Genomic DNA, 19,163 nt, shown 5'->3' on the forward strand with positions numbered 1-19,163 from the left:
ACCTAGAGCCCAAGCAGTGAGAGATTCTATGTGACAGAAAAGAACTCTTGACTCTAGAAAACTGCCTCTTGCCCTCCTGTCTTTAAGGGGGGAGGGATAGCTCAGTGGTTTGAGCATTGGCCTGCTAAACCCAGGGTTGTGAGTTAAATCCTTGAGGGGGCCACTTAGGGATCTGGGGCAAAATCAGTACTTGGTCCTGCTAGTGAAGGCAGGGGGCTGGACTCAATGACCCCTTCCAGTTCTAGGAGATAAATTAAATTAATGGAGATATCCTATTTAAAGATCTTCCCACTACTTTGTTGGCCAAAAATTGCCAAAGCAGTAATGCTCAAACATTCATGTTGGAAAAGTACAGAGATTTCCTAATTATTATTATTTTTTAACTGTTTTCACTTGAATAGTGGATATGATTGAGAGAAACTCTAACTCAGGCAATTATGGGGCAATGAATGGCTGGTCCTGATTGGCCAGTCTCATTATTTGCTCTCAAAGTCAAGTATAGAAATGTATAAAAGTACAAAACATACAATCCAGGGCATGCATCTGTTGTGAGAAAACTGTGCTTTGGTTGCTACAGGTACTTGGCCTCCTGCCTGATTACCCCACCAAGGCATAATACATATCACTTATGTATTATTCCACGTAGTGTGTCCTGTCTGCTTCCCAATCAAGCCAGTGGTAACATATCTTTTCTAATTCCTGTTTTGTTATAAAATGGATTAATCTTTGGCTTCCTCCCCAGACAATGCTAGGGGGGAAAAAGGTGCACAACAGGTAAGCACCACTTACAGGCACAATTGGTAAACCTGTTTTGGTTCTCACAGCCCATGAGGATTATTTAAAAGATTAAGCCTAGCAGTGTTCTAGCCTTATGGAAGCCTAAACCCACTGAAGAGGAGTATAAATGTGGGTTAATTTCAGATAACTTACAAGTGGTATGGGGGAAAATGTAATTATCCTTTTATTTCTAATCAGCTATTGATATAGAGGGCAACATAACAATCCTAGAAAAAAAGCCATGCATGCCCTTCTGGTCTCACTACACTTTCTAAAGTAGAAAGGAGGGAAGTAAGAAGTAATCTTTCCTGCCTTTGTTTAGAAGCCATAAAGGAGGAATAAGGTATAGATTTGGGAACTAAAAAAAAAAAAAAAGCACATTGTGAAGTCTTCCAATTACTGCCCCCCGCCCCCATAAACACCACCTCCACATATTCTCCCTTAAATCCCCACCACTCAAATTTTGGAAGATAAGAGTTACCATAGTGGAAGCTAAGCAACTGATTATGCATTGTTAGTGCAAACCCTTACAGCTGTGCTGGTGTTAGTGCATTTGAAATGGTAGCGATTTACCCTGGCAGGCAATCGTCCATTCAGCTAGACAGAGCAAGCACAACAGAAACCTGCAATCACCTTGAGAACCGTGCACACATTCATTCCAGGATGTGTGTTTGTGTGGCACATTAAGCCAATCTTGAGTTTTTCTGCATGACCAACAAATGAGACAAGTTACTAGGGAGGTTCTAGGCCAACACGCACCTTTAGCATCTAATCAAGTTGCCAGCAAGATGGATCCAAAGAAACAAATCAAATAAATCTTCTCTGTCTATCCCTGCCCCCTTTATGTACATACCATAGCTTAATTCTGGGACACCAGAGATTAAACATCTCATTGTTTAAAGAGTTACTGCCTGAATTGTATGCCAGGTTTGCAAACTTGCCTCATATGTACCGTAAGCAGTAGCGTAGCGAGGGGAGTTCGGGGGAAGCAGCCGCTTCCCCTCAGTAAATTTTTCAAAAGCGGCACCTGCCGGGCCGCTGCTGGGGTCCTGCAGGCAAGTGGGGGGGGAGAGGGGGGGGTCAGCACGGCCGGACTCCAGAGGAGCCATTGCGGGGCGGCAGCGGGTGTGGCCAGAGGAGCGAAGGGGCCGGCTCCTCGGCCATCGCGCCCCACGCGGCCCCAACATCGCCACCGCAGCTGCCTCCTGCGGTGGCTCAGGGCTCGGCGGCCGAGCGCTCCGCAGTTGGCGGGCAGCTTCCCTCTCCCCAGCAGCTTCCTGCTTTCGGGCCGAAGCAGGAAGCTGCTGGGGAGAGGGGATCTGCCTGCCAGCTGCCCCTTGCCTGCCACGGGCTCCTCCTCTGCAGCGCTGCCCGCCGCGGGGCTGGGGCTCTCCCGGGGCTTTGCCCTGCACGCGCCCTGCACCCCAGGGCTGCTCCTGCCTCCCCGGGCTGGCCCCAGATCCCCTCTCCCAGGGGGCTGGGGTCTTGCTGCGGCTTGCGCCCCTCTGCCTCCTCCGTGGGGCAGGCAGCTCCAGGGGGTTGAGGCTGTGCCACCCCTTCCCCAGCTTCCCCCTCCAGGCTCCAGCAGCCCCCGCACTGCCCTGCCGGGCCTGTTCAGCCCTCGACCCCAGCAGGGGACTAACCTGGGATGGGGTTTGCACCTGGCGTGCTCTGTGCTTGGGGCGAGGCAGAGATGGAAGAGCGGGCGTTCAGCAGCCCCGCCGGCCGGACTACTAGCTCCATGGAGCCGCTGCCGTGTCCTCGAGGCCAAGCGAGGCGGCGGAGACCCAGCGGGATCCCGCGTCCTCCCAGTCAGGGAAGGGGCTGAGAGTCCCTCCCCTTAGGCCCGGACGGGAAGGTGAGTGACCGAACGCTCGCTGGGCGCTCGGCCCGGGGCCCAGTGCCCCATCCCCCTGCCCGATGCCCCCCGCAACACCCCATCTCGCCCAGTGCCCCCCAAGGGCCTGCCAGGGGGATGGCATCAGGTCCTGCCCTCATGCAACCCGCCCCTACTGTGCAGGTGAAGGGGGCGGCCCAACCTGGGGGGAGCTGCAGCAAAGCCCCGCCCGGAGCTGGTGCAGGAGACGAGCGTGGCTCTCAGCCCAGGCTCCGGCATCAGCCTGCAGCGGGGAGTGGAGCCACCCTCCCGCCGGGTTGGCTCAGCCCAGCCCCGCTCTTAAAGGGACATGGACCCCATCATGGCTCGGCCTGGCCCGGGGGGTGGGGGGCTGTCAGGGTGCGTGCAGGGGGCTCCCGGGTGCCTGCAGGGCCCCGACAATAAATGGGTCTGGAGGAGCCAGCCAAAGGGGGGGGGGGCGGGGAGCGGCCGGAGGAGGAGCCAATGGGGACGTGGCCAGAGGAGGAGCCAAGGGGAGGCGCCTTTTTTATGTTTGCTCCCCCTGCTCTTAAAACCTGGCTACGCCACTGACCGTAAGGTGTCTGCTATGCTGACCTTCCATAAAGTGCTACAGATGTGTAATGTGCTGGCCCAGTTGGGAACATGCCCATTCTATTATTAATAGATTGTAAGGTGAGAAAACACCATTATCCTCCTCTAGTCTGACCTCCTGCATAGAATATCACCAAGTGATCCCTGCATCAAGCCCATAACTTGTCTGAGCTATAGCAGGTCTTTTAGAAAGACATTAAAATCTTGCTTTTAAAGATTTCAAGTAACAGAATACACCACATCCCTAGTAAGTTGATCCGAAGACTAATTGCACTCACTGTTTAAAAATGTGCATCTTATTTCTTATCTGAATTTGTCTACCTTCAGCTTCCGGCCATTTATCCATTCCTGGATAAAAGTGAAGTGTGAGTAGCACTGCAAAGAGGGGAGAGAAATCCTAAAAGCAGCCAAGCCAGGGGAAAAGGTCTGAGCTGAACTTCCTTATTGCTTTTTGTTAATGAAGTCAGTAGAGAGCGGAGTTTTGGACTCTGCACAGTATGCAGACTTAATTTTAGAACAGGTTGAGGGCAGCCACTCACCAGAACCTTCTTTTATAAGCCTTATCAGCTATGCCCCAGGGACACACTTTTATTTTCTATATGGCACACTTTATACAAAGAAAACAAACCCAAATACATCCAAATGTGATATAATATTTGACAATTGTCCATCTTTCATCTGATCTCAATGGGAGTCCTTCCACAGACGTTTGGATCAGGCCCAAACTGCTTAGAGAATTAAGTATGACCCACAATCATTTCAGGTAGATATTATACCCATTTTACAGGCAGGAAAAATTAGATAGAGCGCGTAAGTAACTTGTGCATGGTTACTCAGCAAGTCAGGAATAGGATAGGCGATAGAGCCCAGAATTCCTGATTCTCTTTGCTTTAATCATGAGAGTTGATTGTCGAAAATAACGTAGCTCAGCACTAATTAATAATATACTTGGGTTGAGGTCAGGATTTCCTGACCCTCTTCACTAAGGGGACTGAGGGCTGTGCATAATTTGCTTAGAACAGTAGATTTTAGTTGCTCTCAACTTCTAGTTTGGAAGTGTGGCTCGTGGGGACTCCAGACCCCATCATGACTGCTCAGATCCAGATGGAGCACTGCTTGCTTGAACCCATAGATACTGTGGACCAGAATACCCTATTGAATGAAGAGGGTACTACAGGGCCACATTTCCCTCAAAAGTTACATTTTCTCTGGCCACCTCTGCAGAACAGAACTGTATTGACAAATCATACCCTCAGCATTTTTGACTCCTTCAATTGCTGAGGAGCAGATTGCCAATAATCATTTAACTTTCATTCTTTAATTGCCAAAACTAAGTATTCAAGGATAGATGGGTAGCTATTCCGCTTTAGAATTGGATACAGAAAAAACACCTCATCAAATGAGACTTGCCAATCTTGCTCAGTCAATAAGAAAAAGCCCAGAAAATTGTTCCTTCAAGCTGGACATTGATCACAATCATTAAATCGTCAGGATGAAAACCAGCGAGTGCCATCCCTGAGTAAGATAACAGGATACTATCACCACATTCAACAAATAGTACTGGCTCCAATGGATCAGAGAGCACTAGCTCTGTTTGTCAGTGCCATGATAGATAACTAAACTAACCACCCTTCAGAATTAAAATGGCAGAACTCCTTCTCAGCCACCGCTTCAGCTCTAAGGGGACTCTGCACTCAGGAGATTTAGCTCCAGGGGAGAGTAGACAGCAATACGGCTACATCCATATCCCAGGAGTTCTGCCAGAGAGGGCCAGACGTAAACCATGGCTGGGCAACAGAAGAGTCTGCTGATGGGGACTTCTGAGAGAGATGCTAAATAGCATTCCCCATTCCACCCCAACCAGCAATGCAGCTGGACTCTCCACCATTGGGACCTTACTGTCTGGGTTCTGCTGCAAGAACAAAGGGATGGAAAATGCAGTATGTGTGTGGAGGCATAAATGGCCACAGATACACAGAAGGGGGGCATGATCAAATACGTTTGAGAACCACTGGCTTAGATAGTCAATAGTTTTAGAGGCAAAACCCCGACATGCAATAGTAATAGAGGCCATACAGCTGAATCAGAAGCAGGTTGTGGGGAACACAGTGGGGAACGGTAGCAATGGGTAAAATGAAAGAGGAAAAGAAGGATGCCAAAAGGAATTTTCTGCAGTTTCAAATATATGTGGTGGGAGGAGGCTAGTCACATTTCTCAGAACTTTTTAGAAACACAGCCAATCTTGAATGCCTGAAGTTTCACCGTACCTCTGATCCAGGCTCTGCTTGGGCTAGGATTCTGATCAATACTGAAGTTCCAGCACATTCCCCCAGAACAGGATAGATAGTTCTTCTAAGCAAAACACATTGCTGCACTATGTGGACTGTGTTGCTATCTAATATCAAAGCATCCTCTTCTTTGATGCTATCTAGTATCAAGGCATCCTCTTCTTCTTTCTTGGTACTTTCCTATTCGTGATCAGCGACTTTTATAGCCTTCTTCCAAAACTCATGATAGTAGGCCAGGCATCTGTGCTGATTGGTCTCTCCAAGGTCCACTGATATTGATTCCATATACCAAGTTTCTGGTCTTCCCATTTGGTTGTCTTCTGTCCACAATCATTTCATGAGCCATCCTAGCATCATAACTCTTGGGGCTCTGCTGGATGTATCCATACCAACATAACCTAGGCTCCCTTAACTTGTCTTCAACTGGGGCAACCTGTATTAGGCCCCTCGTTTCATTTTCTCCCATGGAGTGTCCAATCATCTGACCACCTCAACATCTTCCTTTCCTTGGTGGAGAGCATACTAATTTCCTTCCTTGTGACTGGTCAAGTCTCTGTTCTGTACATTAAGATAGGTTGAATTACAGTTTTATACACTCTATTTTTTATCTTTATCGGCATCTTTTCATCACAGAAACTGGGGTCAGCTCCCACCATTTGCACTAAGCAGCTGTAGTACAATGCCAGGCATCACTCATGAGGACACCAGCATCAACAACCACTGATCCTAGGCACACCTCTACCCCGATATAACGCTGTCCTCGGGAGGAAAAAAAAAAAAAAACAACACTTACCATGTTACAGGTGAAACTGTGTTATATCGAACTTGCTTTGATCCGCCGGAGCACGCAGCCCCACCCCACCCGTAGCGCTGCTTTACCGCGTTATATCCAAATTCATGTTATATGAGTCATGTTACATCAGAGTAGAGGTGTATTTAAATTGTTTCCCTCTTCTAAGCTCTCACCATAAAGAATATCACAGGCAGAGTTCTTCTCCCTCAGTTTTCAGAGCCTCGGTCTTACAACAAAAAGAACGAGGAGTACTTGTGGCACCTTAGAGACTAACAAATTTATTTGAGCATAAGCTTTCGTGGGCTAAAACCCACTTCATTGGATGCATACAGTGGAAAATACAGTAGGAAGATACACACACAGAGAACATGAAAAAATGGGTGTTGCCATACACACTATTACAAGAGTGATCAGTTAAGGTGGGCTATTATCAGCAGGAGAAAAAAAACAAAAAAAACTTTTGTTGTGATAATCAGGATGGCCCAACAGTTGACAAGAAGGTGTGAGTAACAGTAGGGGAAAAATAAGCATGGGGAAATAGTTTTCTTTGTGTAATGAGCCATCCACTCCCAGTCTTTATTTAAGCCTAATTTAATGGTGTCCAGTTTGCAAATTAATTCCAATTCAGCAGTCTCTCGTTGGAGTCTGTTTTTGAAGTTTTTTTGTTGTAATATTGCAACTTTTAGGTCTGTGTAATGGTGTGGACTCACCCCTGCAGCGCCCCCTCATGGTTGTTTCGGGGAATCAGCTCATCCAGCGTCTGGAACGCCTTCTGCAGGCTGGTGATCCGCTGTGTCCCTACTTCTGGCCCGTGTCCTTCCCAGGACCCAGTGCCCCTATTACTGGGATGCTGCCCCCTGGCAGTACCCCACAGATCTGGGTCTCCCCTCCCTGGAGAACCCCCACCCACTATCCCCACCTTGCCTCAGCACTAGGCCACTGCCAGTCACCAACTAGCTCCCGCTCCCTGGGGCAGACTGCAGTATGCCACTCATCACTGGCAAGGGGGGTTTGGACCTGCTCCCTTGGACTAGCCCTGGGCTGTCCTCTGCAACCCTGAGTACCCCTTGGCCTTCCGCTAGGCCGCAGCCTGAGGCTATCCAGGCTGGAGCTCCTCAGCCTCTCCCCAGCCCTGCTCCACTCAGGTACCCTGTCTCTAGCTTGCTGCAGCCAGGCCCTTCTCTCTCTGCACTCAGAGACAGACTACTAAGCTCCTGGCTCCCAGCCTCTTTATACAGGCCATCTGAAGCCTGATTGGTGCGTGGCCCCAGCTGCAGCCACTTCCCCCGATCAGCTCAGCCTTCACACTGCCTGCTGCCTGCTCCCTGGGCTATCTCAGGCCCTTCCAGGCAGGAGCAGGTGTCCACCCTGCTACAGTCTAATTGAGTGACCAGGGAGACTGAAGTATTCTTCAACTGGTTTTTAAATGTTATAATTCTTGCCATCTGATTTGTGTCCATTTATTCTTTTACGCAGAGACTGTCCGGTTTGGCCAATGTACATAGCAGAGGGGCATTGCTGGAACATGATGGCTAGGGTTACCATATCTCATAAATAAAAAAAAGAGGACCCTCCACAGGCCCTGGCCCCGCCCATTTTCCCACCCCTAGCCCCGCCCCAACCCCACCCCTTCCCTGCCCTAACTCCGCCCCCTCCTCCCTCCCACTCCCAGCCAGGGGGAAAGGGCTGCCCCAGCGCTACCGGCTTCAGGGTTTGCCGGGCAGCCCCCTGACCCTGCGCCCCCAGCCGGCGCTTCCCCAGCACAGCTGAAGCCCAGAAGGGGAAGCGCCCAGCCGGGGGCGCAAGGTCTGGAGGCTGCCCGGCAAACCGTGAAGCCGATAGCGCTCGGGCTTTGGGCAGCCCCTATGCCTCCGGACCCTGCGCCCCCAGCCGGGCACTTCCCCTACCGGGCTCCGGCGGCGCAGGGTCCGGAGGCACGGGGGTTGCCCGAAGCCGGTAGCGCTCAGGCAGCCCGGCTCTTAAACAGAGCCGAAGAGTCGGGGAGGAGCAGAGCTTCCATTTTCCCGGACAGGTTCGGCTTTTTGGCAATTCCCCCCGGACGGGGGTTTGACTGCCGAAAAGCCGGACATGTCCGGGAAAAAGAGGACGTATGGTAACCCTAACGATGCATGTCCGGGAAAAAGAGGACGTATGGTAACCCTAACGATGGCATATATCACATTGGTAGATGTGCAGGTAAACGAGCCTCTGATAGTGTGGCTGATGTGATTAGGTTCTATGATGATGTCCCTTGAATAGATATGTGGACAGAGTTGGCAACGGGCTTTGTTGCAAGGATAGGTCCTGGATTAGTGTTTTTGTTGTGTGGTGTGTAGTTGCTGGTGAGTATTTGCTTCGGGTTGGGGGACAGTCTGTAAGCAACATTCACTCTAAGCCAGTGGTTTTCAAGCTGTGGGTTGGGACCCCAAAGTGGGTCGCGAGTTATTTTAATGGGGTTGCCAGGGCCAGCGTTAGACTCATTGGGGCTCAGGGTATAAAGCTGAACCCCAGGTCCCACCACACAGGGCTGAAGCCAAAGCCTGAGCCCTGCTAAGCAGGGCTGAAGCCAAAGCCCCAGGGCAGCGGGGCTTGGGCTTTCTGCCTTGGGCCCCTGCTCAAAACTATGTTGCCAGTTCAAAGTTGTCAATCTACCACACATATTACTTAGTCATCAGCAAAAACCTATTCCAAAGCTGCTCGCTTCATAAATTCTCACTTCTGTGACAACCGCAATCAAAAAGGGGCTCAACGCTGATCCCTGATGTAGGCCAACGTTTACTGAAAATTCTCTGCTATATATATTTAGTTTTGATCATATATATCCTGGGTAAGATGGACATATCTTTCTGGTGCACCTCTCTGCCACAAACGCCACTAAACTAGTTCTCTTGGTAAATGATCATATGCCTTCTCCAGGTCCACAAAGACCAAGTGTTGTCTCTTCACTCCAAACATTTCCATGAGGATTCGTAGCACAAATATGGCATCCATTGTGCTTCTTCCTCGCATGCATCCATACGCACATTTCCAGGATGTACTTCCCAAATAATGATTATTTCACAGGCTGCTGGTTGGCCTGGCATAAGAAGACAGGTTCACAATCTGATACTTGGTCATTAGTGATGTCAAATGATATGTTAGCATTAGAAATTGATACCAAAAAAATCAAACCAGTGCAATGAAAATGATGTAAATTCCTGAAAGCAATTTTAATGCTCACTTCATTGGTCTAAGTGGAAAAACAAAGGCCCAAGTATTATAGAAGAGTCCATTCAAGCTCTAGATACTATCAAACTAGATTTTTAACGGCAGGTTTTGGCAACATACATGAACCACTCAAACATCTCGCTCGTGGTTTATGTTGCACCAGAAAAAAAAAAATTTGCATGTGTTGTAGAGCAGTGATTCTCAACCAAGGGTCCGGGACCCACTGTGGGGCGCAAGCAGGTTTCAGGGAAGTCTGCCAAAATAAACCAGAAAGCAGGGGGTGGCGTTAGACTCACTGGGGTCTAGGACTGAAGCCTGAGCCCCACCACCCTAGGTTGAAGCTGAAGCTCCAGCAAATTAGCTTTGCAGGTCCCCTGTTATGTGTAGGTTGACCAGATCAGACGAAGAAAATATCGGGACACTGGGAGGCCGGGGAGCGGGGGGGGGGGGGGGGGGGGGGGGCAGGGGAAAAAAAAAAAAAAAAAAAAAAAAGCCAAGTGCTGCCTGCTGAGCAAACGAAATATCGGGACAAATTGCGTCCCGACCAGACATCGGTTGGGACGTAGGACAAACAGCTAAACCAGGCAGTTGTCCTGCTTGATACCCCCTAATGCCAGCCCTGGCTTTTAATCTACTGCATATGCAGAAAAAGAGTTGTTGTGTACAGGTGGGCCATGAAGTTTTTATAGCATGTTGGGGGGCCCAGAAAGAAAAAGGTTGAGAACCTTCGTGTAGAGTTTTTCTTTTTCTCTGCCTGTGCATAATGTGTTTTGGTTACATTCTTAGTTTCAGTACTGTCCCTGTTCAGAAGAATGGAAGTAGTTAGGAGAGAGACAGGAACAATCAGAGGGGCCAGTGAATGTACACAAACCTGAAGTGCAGTGTTGATGGGTCTCTAGCAGAGGAGCTGGAATTTTTTCTGACACTATTGTAGCTATTATTTTGGTGCGCTTAAAGATTTTTTTCAGACTCTGCAAGAAATACTATTTTTTGATACGTCAAGGAAGGATGTTACCACTTATTTTAGCATGATTTATTCTACCTCCTCCCTAAAATAGAATATTTTATTTATATTTAAGTACAAAATTTACTTTGTGGTGCCTTAGTAATTTGAAAAGACACGTTTTCAGCATGGAGGATGGGGAGTTCGCTACAGGACTCCCTTTCAAAGTAAGAGACTTCACAGAGATGATTTTCAGTCTTTGAAAATCAACAGGAGTTAAGCACTTACCATCTGTGCCTTTGAAAATCTTCCCCTACAAGGCGAAGTTTGAGCATCACTTTACAAATCTGCCTTACAATTGCATCTTTCTCCTTAAGGTTGAGCTTCTCCCCCCAGGTCCCAGCACTGAGGGCCTCCAGTCAATGAGCCTAATTCTATAAATCAAGAGTAGCTCAACTGAAACCGAGAGCGACACTACTATAAAGCCAGTGTAAGTGTGAACAGTCAGACTCAACAGGAGTTGAGGACACTCCATGCCAAGCAAGATCAAGCCCCAAACCCACATATTTCAGTGTAAAAACAAAACAAACAGGGGTCAGGAAGAGTCTCTCATACCTTGAGCCAAATCCCAGTCTTTTACTAGGGCAAAATTCCCCTTGACTTCAGTGTTTTACTCAAGTAAGGACTATGGCCCACATGGTTTAAATCAGAAAACTAGAATTACAAGAACAATATACAAGGTTATAATTATAGTCTGAAGTTAGTGAAGTCATGCACATTTACACCCGCTCAGGATCTGGCCCAATATGTGTAAAATTTCCCTTTGTTCAGATCATCTCGTCACCTTCCCTCTCTCGCTCCCCCTATTAATTGATCTTCACGTCCATAAAGGGGGAAAATTCTGCAAGCTTGCAGCTGCTAAACTCTAATGATAAATGCCTGCCAACTAATAAAACTGTAATTATAAACCCGAGCTCAACACATCCTGAACAAAATGTCCATTGCTGACACCAGGGTCACCCTCAGCTCCTCCCACTTCTGCACTTGTGAAAAGCAATAATTAAAGCTGCATTCCGTTCAGGACTGCAAACAGATTGGAATCAGTACATAGTAGGTCTGCAACTGCTGTGGTCACTTTGCAGTGTTCTATTAATATTAAAATGGCTAGGCATGTTCAGAAAACTGCATGTTTATCTCTCAGAGCTCCAGCTGCAATCTGCTTTAATGGCACCATATGGTGATTTGCAGACAAAACATTTTGGAGGAAGAAAGTTAACTGGAAACAATTATGCAACCAAACTATCTAACAGACCCTGATTCTGCACCCACTCACGGTGATATAAATTAGGAGTAACTCCACTGAAGTTGATGGAGTTACAACAGTTTTACACTGTTCTAAGAGAAATCAATATCTTTGGAATCATGTCCGTATCTTTAGAAGCCACTCACTCTCTAGGGTGGAGCCAGTGTTCTGCAAATCCAGAACAAAATTATGAAGAAGATGAAATTGACATCTATTAGAACAGCACCTTCCTATTGCAAGCAAAATGCCCTTCAAAGACACTTACCAGTCAAATTCTGCTTGCTTTGTTCTAAAGTGGAACTATACTATTAAGACTAGGGTTACCATATTTCAGCAAGCAAAAAAGAGGACGGGAGGAGCCCCGCCCTAGCCCCGCCCACTTCCCGTCCCCCCAGAACCCCCAACCCTCCCCCCGTTCCTTGTCCCCTGACTGCCCCCTCCTGGGACCCCTGCCCCTAACTGCCCCCAGGACTCCACTCCCTATCTAAGCCTCCCTGCCTCTTGTCCCCTGACTGCCCCAACCCTTATCCACACCCCCACCCCCAGACAGACCCCTGGGACTCCCACGCCCCATCCAACCACTCCCCACCCCCTGACAGCCCCCCCCCAGAACTCCCAACCCATCTAAACCCCTCTGCTCCCTGTCCCCTGACTGCTCCGATCCCTCTCTGCACTCCTGCCCCCTGACAGCCCCCCCGAGAACTCCCAACCCATCTAAACCCCTCTGCTCCCTGTCCCCTGACTGCTCCGATCCCTCTCCCCACTCCTGCCCCCTGACAGCCCCCCCCCCAGAACTCCCAGCTCCCCACCCCCCCGCTCCTTGTCCCCTGACTGCCCCCTCCTGGGACCCCTGCTCCTAACTGCCCTCCAGAACCCCACCCCCTACCTAAGACTCCCTGTTCCTTGTCCCCTAACTGCCCCCTCCTAAGACCCCCCCAACTGCCCCCCAGGACCCTACCCCCTACCTGTACCCTGACTGCCCAAAACTTTCTCCACTCCCCTCCAAAAGCCCCCACCCGTTTCTTGACTGCCTCCTCCAGAACCTCCCTGGCCCCCTTACCCTGCTGCTCAGAACAGGGTGTTGGGCTCTGTGCAAGCCGAGCCGGACACATGGCTGCACTCCCCAGCACAACAAAACCCGGTCCCTGGCCCTGCACAGTGCTGCTGGACCGGGCTGCAGGGGAGAGCTGCCAGCTCAGAATGCAGGGCGGATCCGGCTCCTCTACAGCTGCTCCAGAGTCCAGCCCGGGACTTTCCTGCAGCCCTCCCAGCTGCTCGCTCTGCTCTGCCGGGGGAGGGGGGGAATCCCGGACATTTTGAGTGTTTTACAAATTCCCCCCGGACGCTATTTTTAGAACAAAAAGGAGGACATGTCCGGGTAAATCCGGACGAATGGTAACCCTAATTAAGACATTATAGAATAGCATAACAAAAAACAAGAGTTTTGGGAATGGTTTTGGAATGCATAACTTTACCCATTGACTTATGTGGGGCTGCTCATGTAAGTAAAGTTACAGAAGCACTCATGACCCCAGTCCTACAGATATTTAAGTCTGGGCTTACAGGATGGCATAATCTGAATATCAATGTGGATTCCAATACTATTGGCCATATAACAGGATAGCAGAAAATATTTTACCTGGAATTCTACCTACCAAAATGCCAGCATCCAACAGTTTGCAACACTCTGGAAGACTCTAGTTTAATAGCCCTAAACCCCATTTCCAATCTTAAGAGCAGTTTATATCCACTGACATCACTTTAATCAAAAATAACCCTCCAGGGTCAATGTGCGTAATGGTCAATGGTGTTCCGCCTCACATTATTCTAGTGTTCCTTTTAGATGTCTGGAACCCTCCCACTGTCAGATGAAGGTAGGAACCCCCTCTCTTTTCATCAGGAACAGGGGATAGAGCCAGCAGGAGCTAGGGGAGCACAGGCTGCTTGAAGAAAACAGCAGCTACTTAAGGTGCATGGGGAAGGAGAGAATGATCCTGTGTCCCTCCTGGAAAAGAATGTTGGATAGTCTTGGGGGCGGGAGGGTAAAAGGAGGTAGAGAGGACAGAGACAAGGAGTGGATGGAAGGTGTGAAAGACGAGCAGGAAAGAAAATGAGTGAGTGAGTGAGTGTGTGTGTGAGAGAGAGAGAGAGAGAGAGAGAGAGAGCCCCTGAGGAGCTGATCACCTTCTCCTTGCTATCAAGCTAATGTGTAGTCAGCCTGTCTCTATTCTTTTTCCAGCAGTCTTTTGATTTGCTGCTAGGAGAAGAGAGAGGGGTTATAGGGTATAGGAAGTACTGTAGTTGACGGTAAACCTGAGTAAACCGAGTTTACCTATTTCTCATTTGGGAATATGGAATTTAATTTAGGTTAAGTTACCTACTTCTTTTCTTTTCTTTTTTAACACTACGCCACTAGACCTGGGCACCTTTCATCACCAGCCTTGTCTCTCACATAGACCTTTGAGTGGTGGGGTAAAAGAAGATGACAGAGGAATACCAGGAGAAGAATAGTCAACTTTTCCCTGAAAATGTCCTGCTGCCTGACCTTTCAAGGTAGGAATCCCGCCTGAGTGCTCCAGTGGCTCTGCTGGTGTACTGAGAGGCCATGTCAGTCCCTTAGGTATCCAGGTCTCAAACTTGTAAGGCTTTACATAGCAGAACGAATGTCCCAAATTAGGCTTGGCTGCAGAGAATCAATGCAGTCATCACAGAATTGGTGTGATATGCTTTCTTCAGCTCACACTGCCAAGCAAGCAGCTGAAGTCTGTGCTACTGTAGCTTCTAAACAGTCTTCAGTGCTAGCATCACATAAACAGTCCTGCAGTAATCCTGTTTATTGATTTGGTATTCATAATTGTGGCAAGGCCATCGTTAGACAAACAGGTGCAATCATCACCATTTACAGATTTGTGTATAAAGGCACTTTTGGGTACCTGTATTAGCAGAGAATTCAAGAGCATCTCCAAATTGTGAGCCTCCTGGACATAAATTAGGTGAATCCCCTCCAAAATAATTCTATATGCGTCACTTGGCATCACCTCTTTCTTGTCTACAATGAGCTTTGGCCACGGCCTCACCTAAGTCTATAACTCTGCCTGGCCTGGGAGAGAACACACTGCTCATTCTTGAAGAGACTGAGAGCTGTATATCAGCTGCATGCTGTATTACAGCCAGACTATCTCCCCGTTTCACACAGTGGCTTCAGAAATGTAAAGCAGCAAGTGGCAGAATACTTGCAGAATTCTGAAGATGAACAACTGTCCCGCATTAGCCTTTGCTGTTTAGTTTATCAAAAAGACGACTGACAGGTGACTTGATTATGGTGGATACTTACCTTGGTAAGTAGAAAATACTGGGTACTAAATGCCTCTTTAATCTCGCAGAGAAAAGTATAACAAGGAGCAATGGCTGGAAGTTAAAGCCAGACAAATTCAATTAGAAGCAAAGTGTAAGTCTTTAACAATGAGGATAATTAATCAATGGAACAAACTACCAAGGGATGTCATGGATTCTCCATCTCTTGAGGTCTTCAAATCAAAACTGGATACTTTTCTGGAAGATCTGCTTTCAGGAGCATGCACAAGAGCGGACAAGCAGGGATACAGTCCCCCCAATCAGTTGGGGCACAGAATTCCTCCGGGGCCAGAGATGACAGCTCCTCCGGCTGCAGGGGGAGAGCGAGTCCCTCCAAAAGTGGCCAAATTTTTTTCCCCGTGCACACCCCTGTCTGGTTTAGTCAAACACAAGTTAATTGTGGATTAATGCACACACAATGCAAGGATAATGGAATAAAATTCTATGGCCTGAAATATACAGGAGGTCAGACTAGATGATCTAATGATCCCTCTGGCCTTAAATTCTGTGATTCTTCTAGAAGTCTGAAAACCCCCAACCAATGCCATCTATCCCAACAAAGAGCCACAGGTGGGCAGCAAAATCTTGTGGCCAGCACAATTGAAGATGGATAACAAGCCTGAAAGATGTAGCATCAACATGTGACCTCTGTCTATTGCTAGATGGAAATCATCCATAAATGAGACTACATCAGTCTCCCAGCCATACCCGTGCCAAAGCCAGATTGAAAAGGAGGGACCAAGGAAAAAGAAATCAGAGGATTCTAGGTGAAACAAAAGCTGCCTTGCTGCAGACTTCCCAATATCCTTATCCATGTGGGGAAGGTTAGAAACAAAGCAATGATTGCCAAATCAGTCTCAATGGAAGATTTCTTGAGCAATGGTTTAATGATCTTTCGGTTGAGAGAAGCTGGTTTTCCTGCAGGAGGACAGGGAACATTAACAATCTCAAAAACAGATCCAGTATTTTCCCCACTCAATTTCACTAGTCATGAGGTGCAAGCCAAAATACCTCTCACCTCCTTTGGATGCACTGTGCATGTGCGCGCACACTCTTATGTAATGCATGTTGTAAGACTGCCCCCTCAATCAAAAGATGTGCACCAAATTCTAGGAAGGATAATGTAAACTTGATGCAATTAAAAACAAATAAAAGGCTGCAGAGCCATTTCTCTTCTCGCATAAAATACTGAGATGGGCAGAATTGTGAGCCTGAATTGTTACAGCTTTGGACATCATGGAAAATATATGGCTTTTGCTAGTGATGGGACTTTCCTTCTTACTTTGAGACTACAAAGAGCAACCCATGCCAAAACAGACAGCAGCCCGTACAACACCTTCAAAGAATATAAAGAACCTGCTGGAAACCAGAGTTCTGTCCTAGCGATGACAGGAATCAAAAAAACACAGCGCTGTTTGTGCAGCTTCATACAAAACTAAAAGCAACAGATATCACATTTACACGAGAAATAAGTGCCAAGGAGAGGAAATAAAGGTAACCCACTGAAAGACGGAACAGAATAAATGCATTATTAACCGACAAGACTTACATCTAAAATGTCCATGAAATTAAGCAGTAATAAAAGCTTTTACTTTTATAACACCCACACTGACCTACTTTTACATGTCCCTTGTCATGTAGAACAAGGGATTCCAAAATGCTGCTGTTAGGAGGTATAAATGGTGTGTGATGATTTTAAGCAGGAGATTTCAAAGTCCTAAGCACTAGGATCAAATTGTACCTACTAACTATTACCAAGTGTTACTCACCATATATGAAGGGAATATTAAAACCCGCTTGTGCTTGCCACATGGCCACTGAGGATCATCTAAAAGATTTGGGTCATAGTCAATATAGTCTCCCAGGTCACTGCCTATAAAGAACATATAAAAAAAGTGATTGAACAATTAACTGCATCAAGAGATGTCTTAGACTTAACTAGGGTTACCATTCGTCCGGATTTACCCGGACATGTCCTCCTTTTGTGTGCTAAAAATAGCGTCCGGGGGGAATTTGTAAAGCACTCACAATGTCCGGGATTTCCCCCTCCCCTGGCAGAGCAGAGCGAGCGAGCGGCTGGGAGGGCTGCAGGAAAGTCCCGGGCTGGACTCCGGAGCAGCTTCCTCCTCCCACCCCCCCCTCCCTGCATTCTGAGCCGGCCGGCAGCTCCTCCTCCTGCAGCCCGCTCCGGCAGCCCTGTGCAGGGCCAGGGACCGGGTTTTGTGTTGTGCTGGGGAGCTCAGCCATGTGTCTGGCTGGCACAGAGCCCAACACCCTGTTCTGAGCAGCAGGGTAAGGGGGGGCAGGAGAAGGGACAGGGAGGTTCTGGATGGGGCAGTCAAGAAACGGGTGGGGGCTTTTGGAGGGGAGTGGAGAAAGTTTTGGGCAGTCAGGGTACAGGTAGGGGGTAGGGTCCTGGGGGGCAGTTGGGGGGGGGGTCTTAGGAGGGGGCAGTTAGGGGACAAGGAACAGGGAGTCTTAGGTAGGGGGTGGGGTTCTGGAGGGCAGTTAGGAGCAGGGGTCCCAGGAGGGGGCAGTCAGGGGACAAGGAGTGGGGGGTAGGGGGCTGGGAGTTCTGGGGGGGAGCAGTCAGGGGGCAGGAGTGGGGAGAGGGATCGGAGCAGTCAGGGGACAGGGAGCAGAGGGGTTTAGATGGGTTGGGAGTTCTGGGGGGGCTGTCAGGGGGCAGGAGTGTGGAGAGGGATCGGAGCAGTCAGGGGACAGGGAGCAGAGGGGTTTAGATGGGTTGGGAGTTCTGGGGGGGGCTGTCAGGGGGTGGGGAGTGGTTGGATGGGGCGTGGGAGTCCCAGGGGTCTGTCTGGGGGTGGGGGTGTGGATAAGGGTTGGGGCAGTCAGGGGACAAGAGGCAAGGAGGCTTAGATAGGGAGTGGAGTCCCGGGGGGCAGTTAGGGGCAGGGGTCCCAGGAGGGGGCAGTCAGGGGACAAGGAACGGGGGGAGGGTTGGGGGTTCTGGGGGGGCGGGAAGTGGGAGGGGCAGGGGCGGGGCTCCTCCCGTCCTCTTTTTTGCTTGTTGAAATATGGTAACCCTAACTTAACATATGCAGCCATCAAGTTTTCAGTCAATGGACAAAATTACCTCTGTCTGGGACTTCTGAAGGAGCCTAAGGGAGATAGCGGCAACAAAATCCTGTTGAAATTGAATAGTAGCTTGGTGCCTGCTTCTCTTAGGCCTTTGAAAGTCATAAACTCTCTTGCTTGCCATTCCTTTTAAACACACAGAAGTGTCCCTTCCACAGACGTGTGTAAGAAACCCTTGGATACATTAAAGTTGTTGTGCATGTAAAGTCCCCAAGCTTCAATGACAATATAATTTGCAGAAAGATGCTGAACCTACTGTTTATGAATATAATCTGTAATTCTCCAAGCTCTGAATTCACAACTCTTTGTGAATTTACATAGTGTAGCCCATGAGTCATAAGTTTGCCATCTAAATGTTGATCTTTATATTACAGTATACATACCCCTTCATACTTAGATGAGAGGTACATGTAGTAAAATCAGATCAAGGACATGGGGGGAAGTTTCAATTTTTTTTAATCAGCAAGTGAATATGATAAAGCATCTGCCTTGATTTTTCTTCTATTTATACAGACCTTTTGAGTTGCTTCAGGTAAAATGTAAAGATATCCTAAACATACAATGCTTTAGCTACTACTTTTGGGGGAGTGGGAGAAAAAGCCTTGTTTGTTCTGATATTGAAAATGCAACCTTCATTATTCATAATGCAAAAAGCCACAAGTAAGATTTTTACATCTATGACTTTGATACCAACATTTGTTTCTTCCACAGTAATTTAGAGCGAGACAAAGTTGGCCCTTATGTATGATAATCAAAAAATAGACAGCCACTGAGGGAGTCACAGTAAGTGAGAGTGGTGGGTAGGAAGATGGTAATGGGCTACATGCCACAGTAATATTATTCATTTGAGATTCTATGAACTTGATACCAATTTGGCTAAGCAAAGTATAGGCAACTAGAAAAAGTTTTTTCCCAAAATCTACATCACCCATTACTTTGTTTGGAGACTG

General features: G+C 48.2%; 2 protein-coding genes across 8 annotated transcripts in view; one reads left to right on the top strand and one right to left on the bottom strand.

The window, feature by feature from the left end:
* The window catches only part of TMEM241 (transmembrane protein 241), a 188,035-nt gene that overhangs the window by 111,130 nt on the left and 57,742 nt on the right, over positions 1-19,163 (top strand). The window lies entirely within an intron of this gene.
* Positions 1-19,163, bottom strand: part of CABLES1 (Cdk5 and Abl enzyme substrate 1) — a 128,913-nt gene that overhangs the window by 17,137 nt on the left and 92,613 nt on the right. For all 4 annotated transcript variants that reach the window (XM_054017794.1, XM_054017793.1, XM_054017796.1 and 1 more), the window contains one exon: positions 16,884-16,987. In XM_054017794.1, the coding sequence (XP_053873769.1) occupies positions 16,884-16,987 (104 nt within the window). The remainder of the gene's footprint in view (positions 1-16,883; positions 16,988-19,163) is intronic.

This window comes from Malaclemys terrapin, chromosome 2, assembly GCF_027887155.1.
Source record: "Malaclemys terrapin pileata isolate rMalTer1 chromosome 2, rMalTer1.hap1, whole genome shotgun sequence".
Classification (NCBI taxonomy): domain Eukaryota; kingdom Metazoa; phylum Chordata; order Testudines; family Emydidae; genus Malaclemys; species Malaclemys terrapin.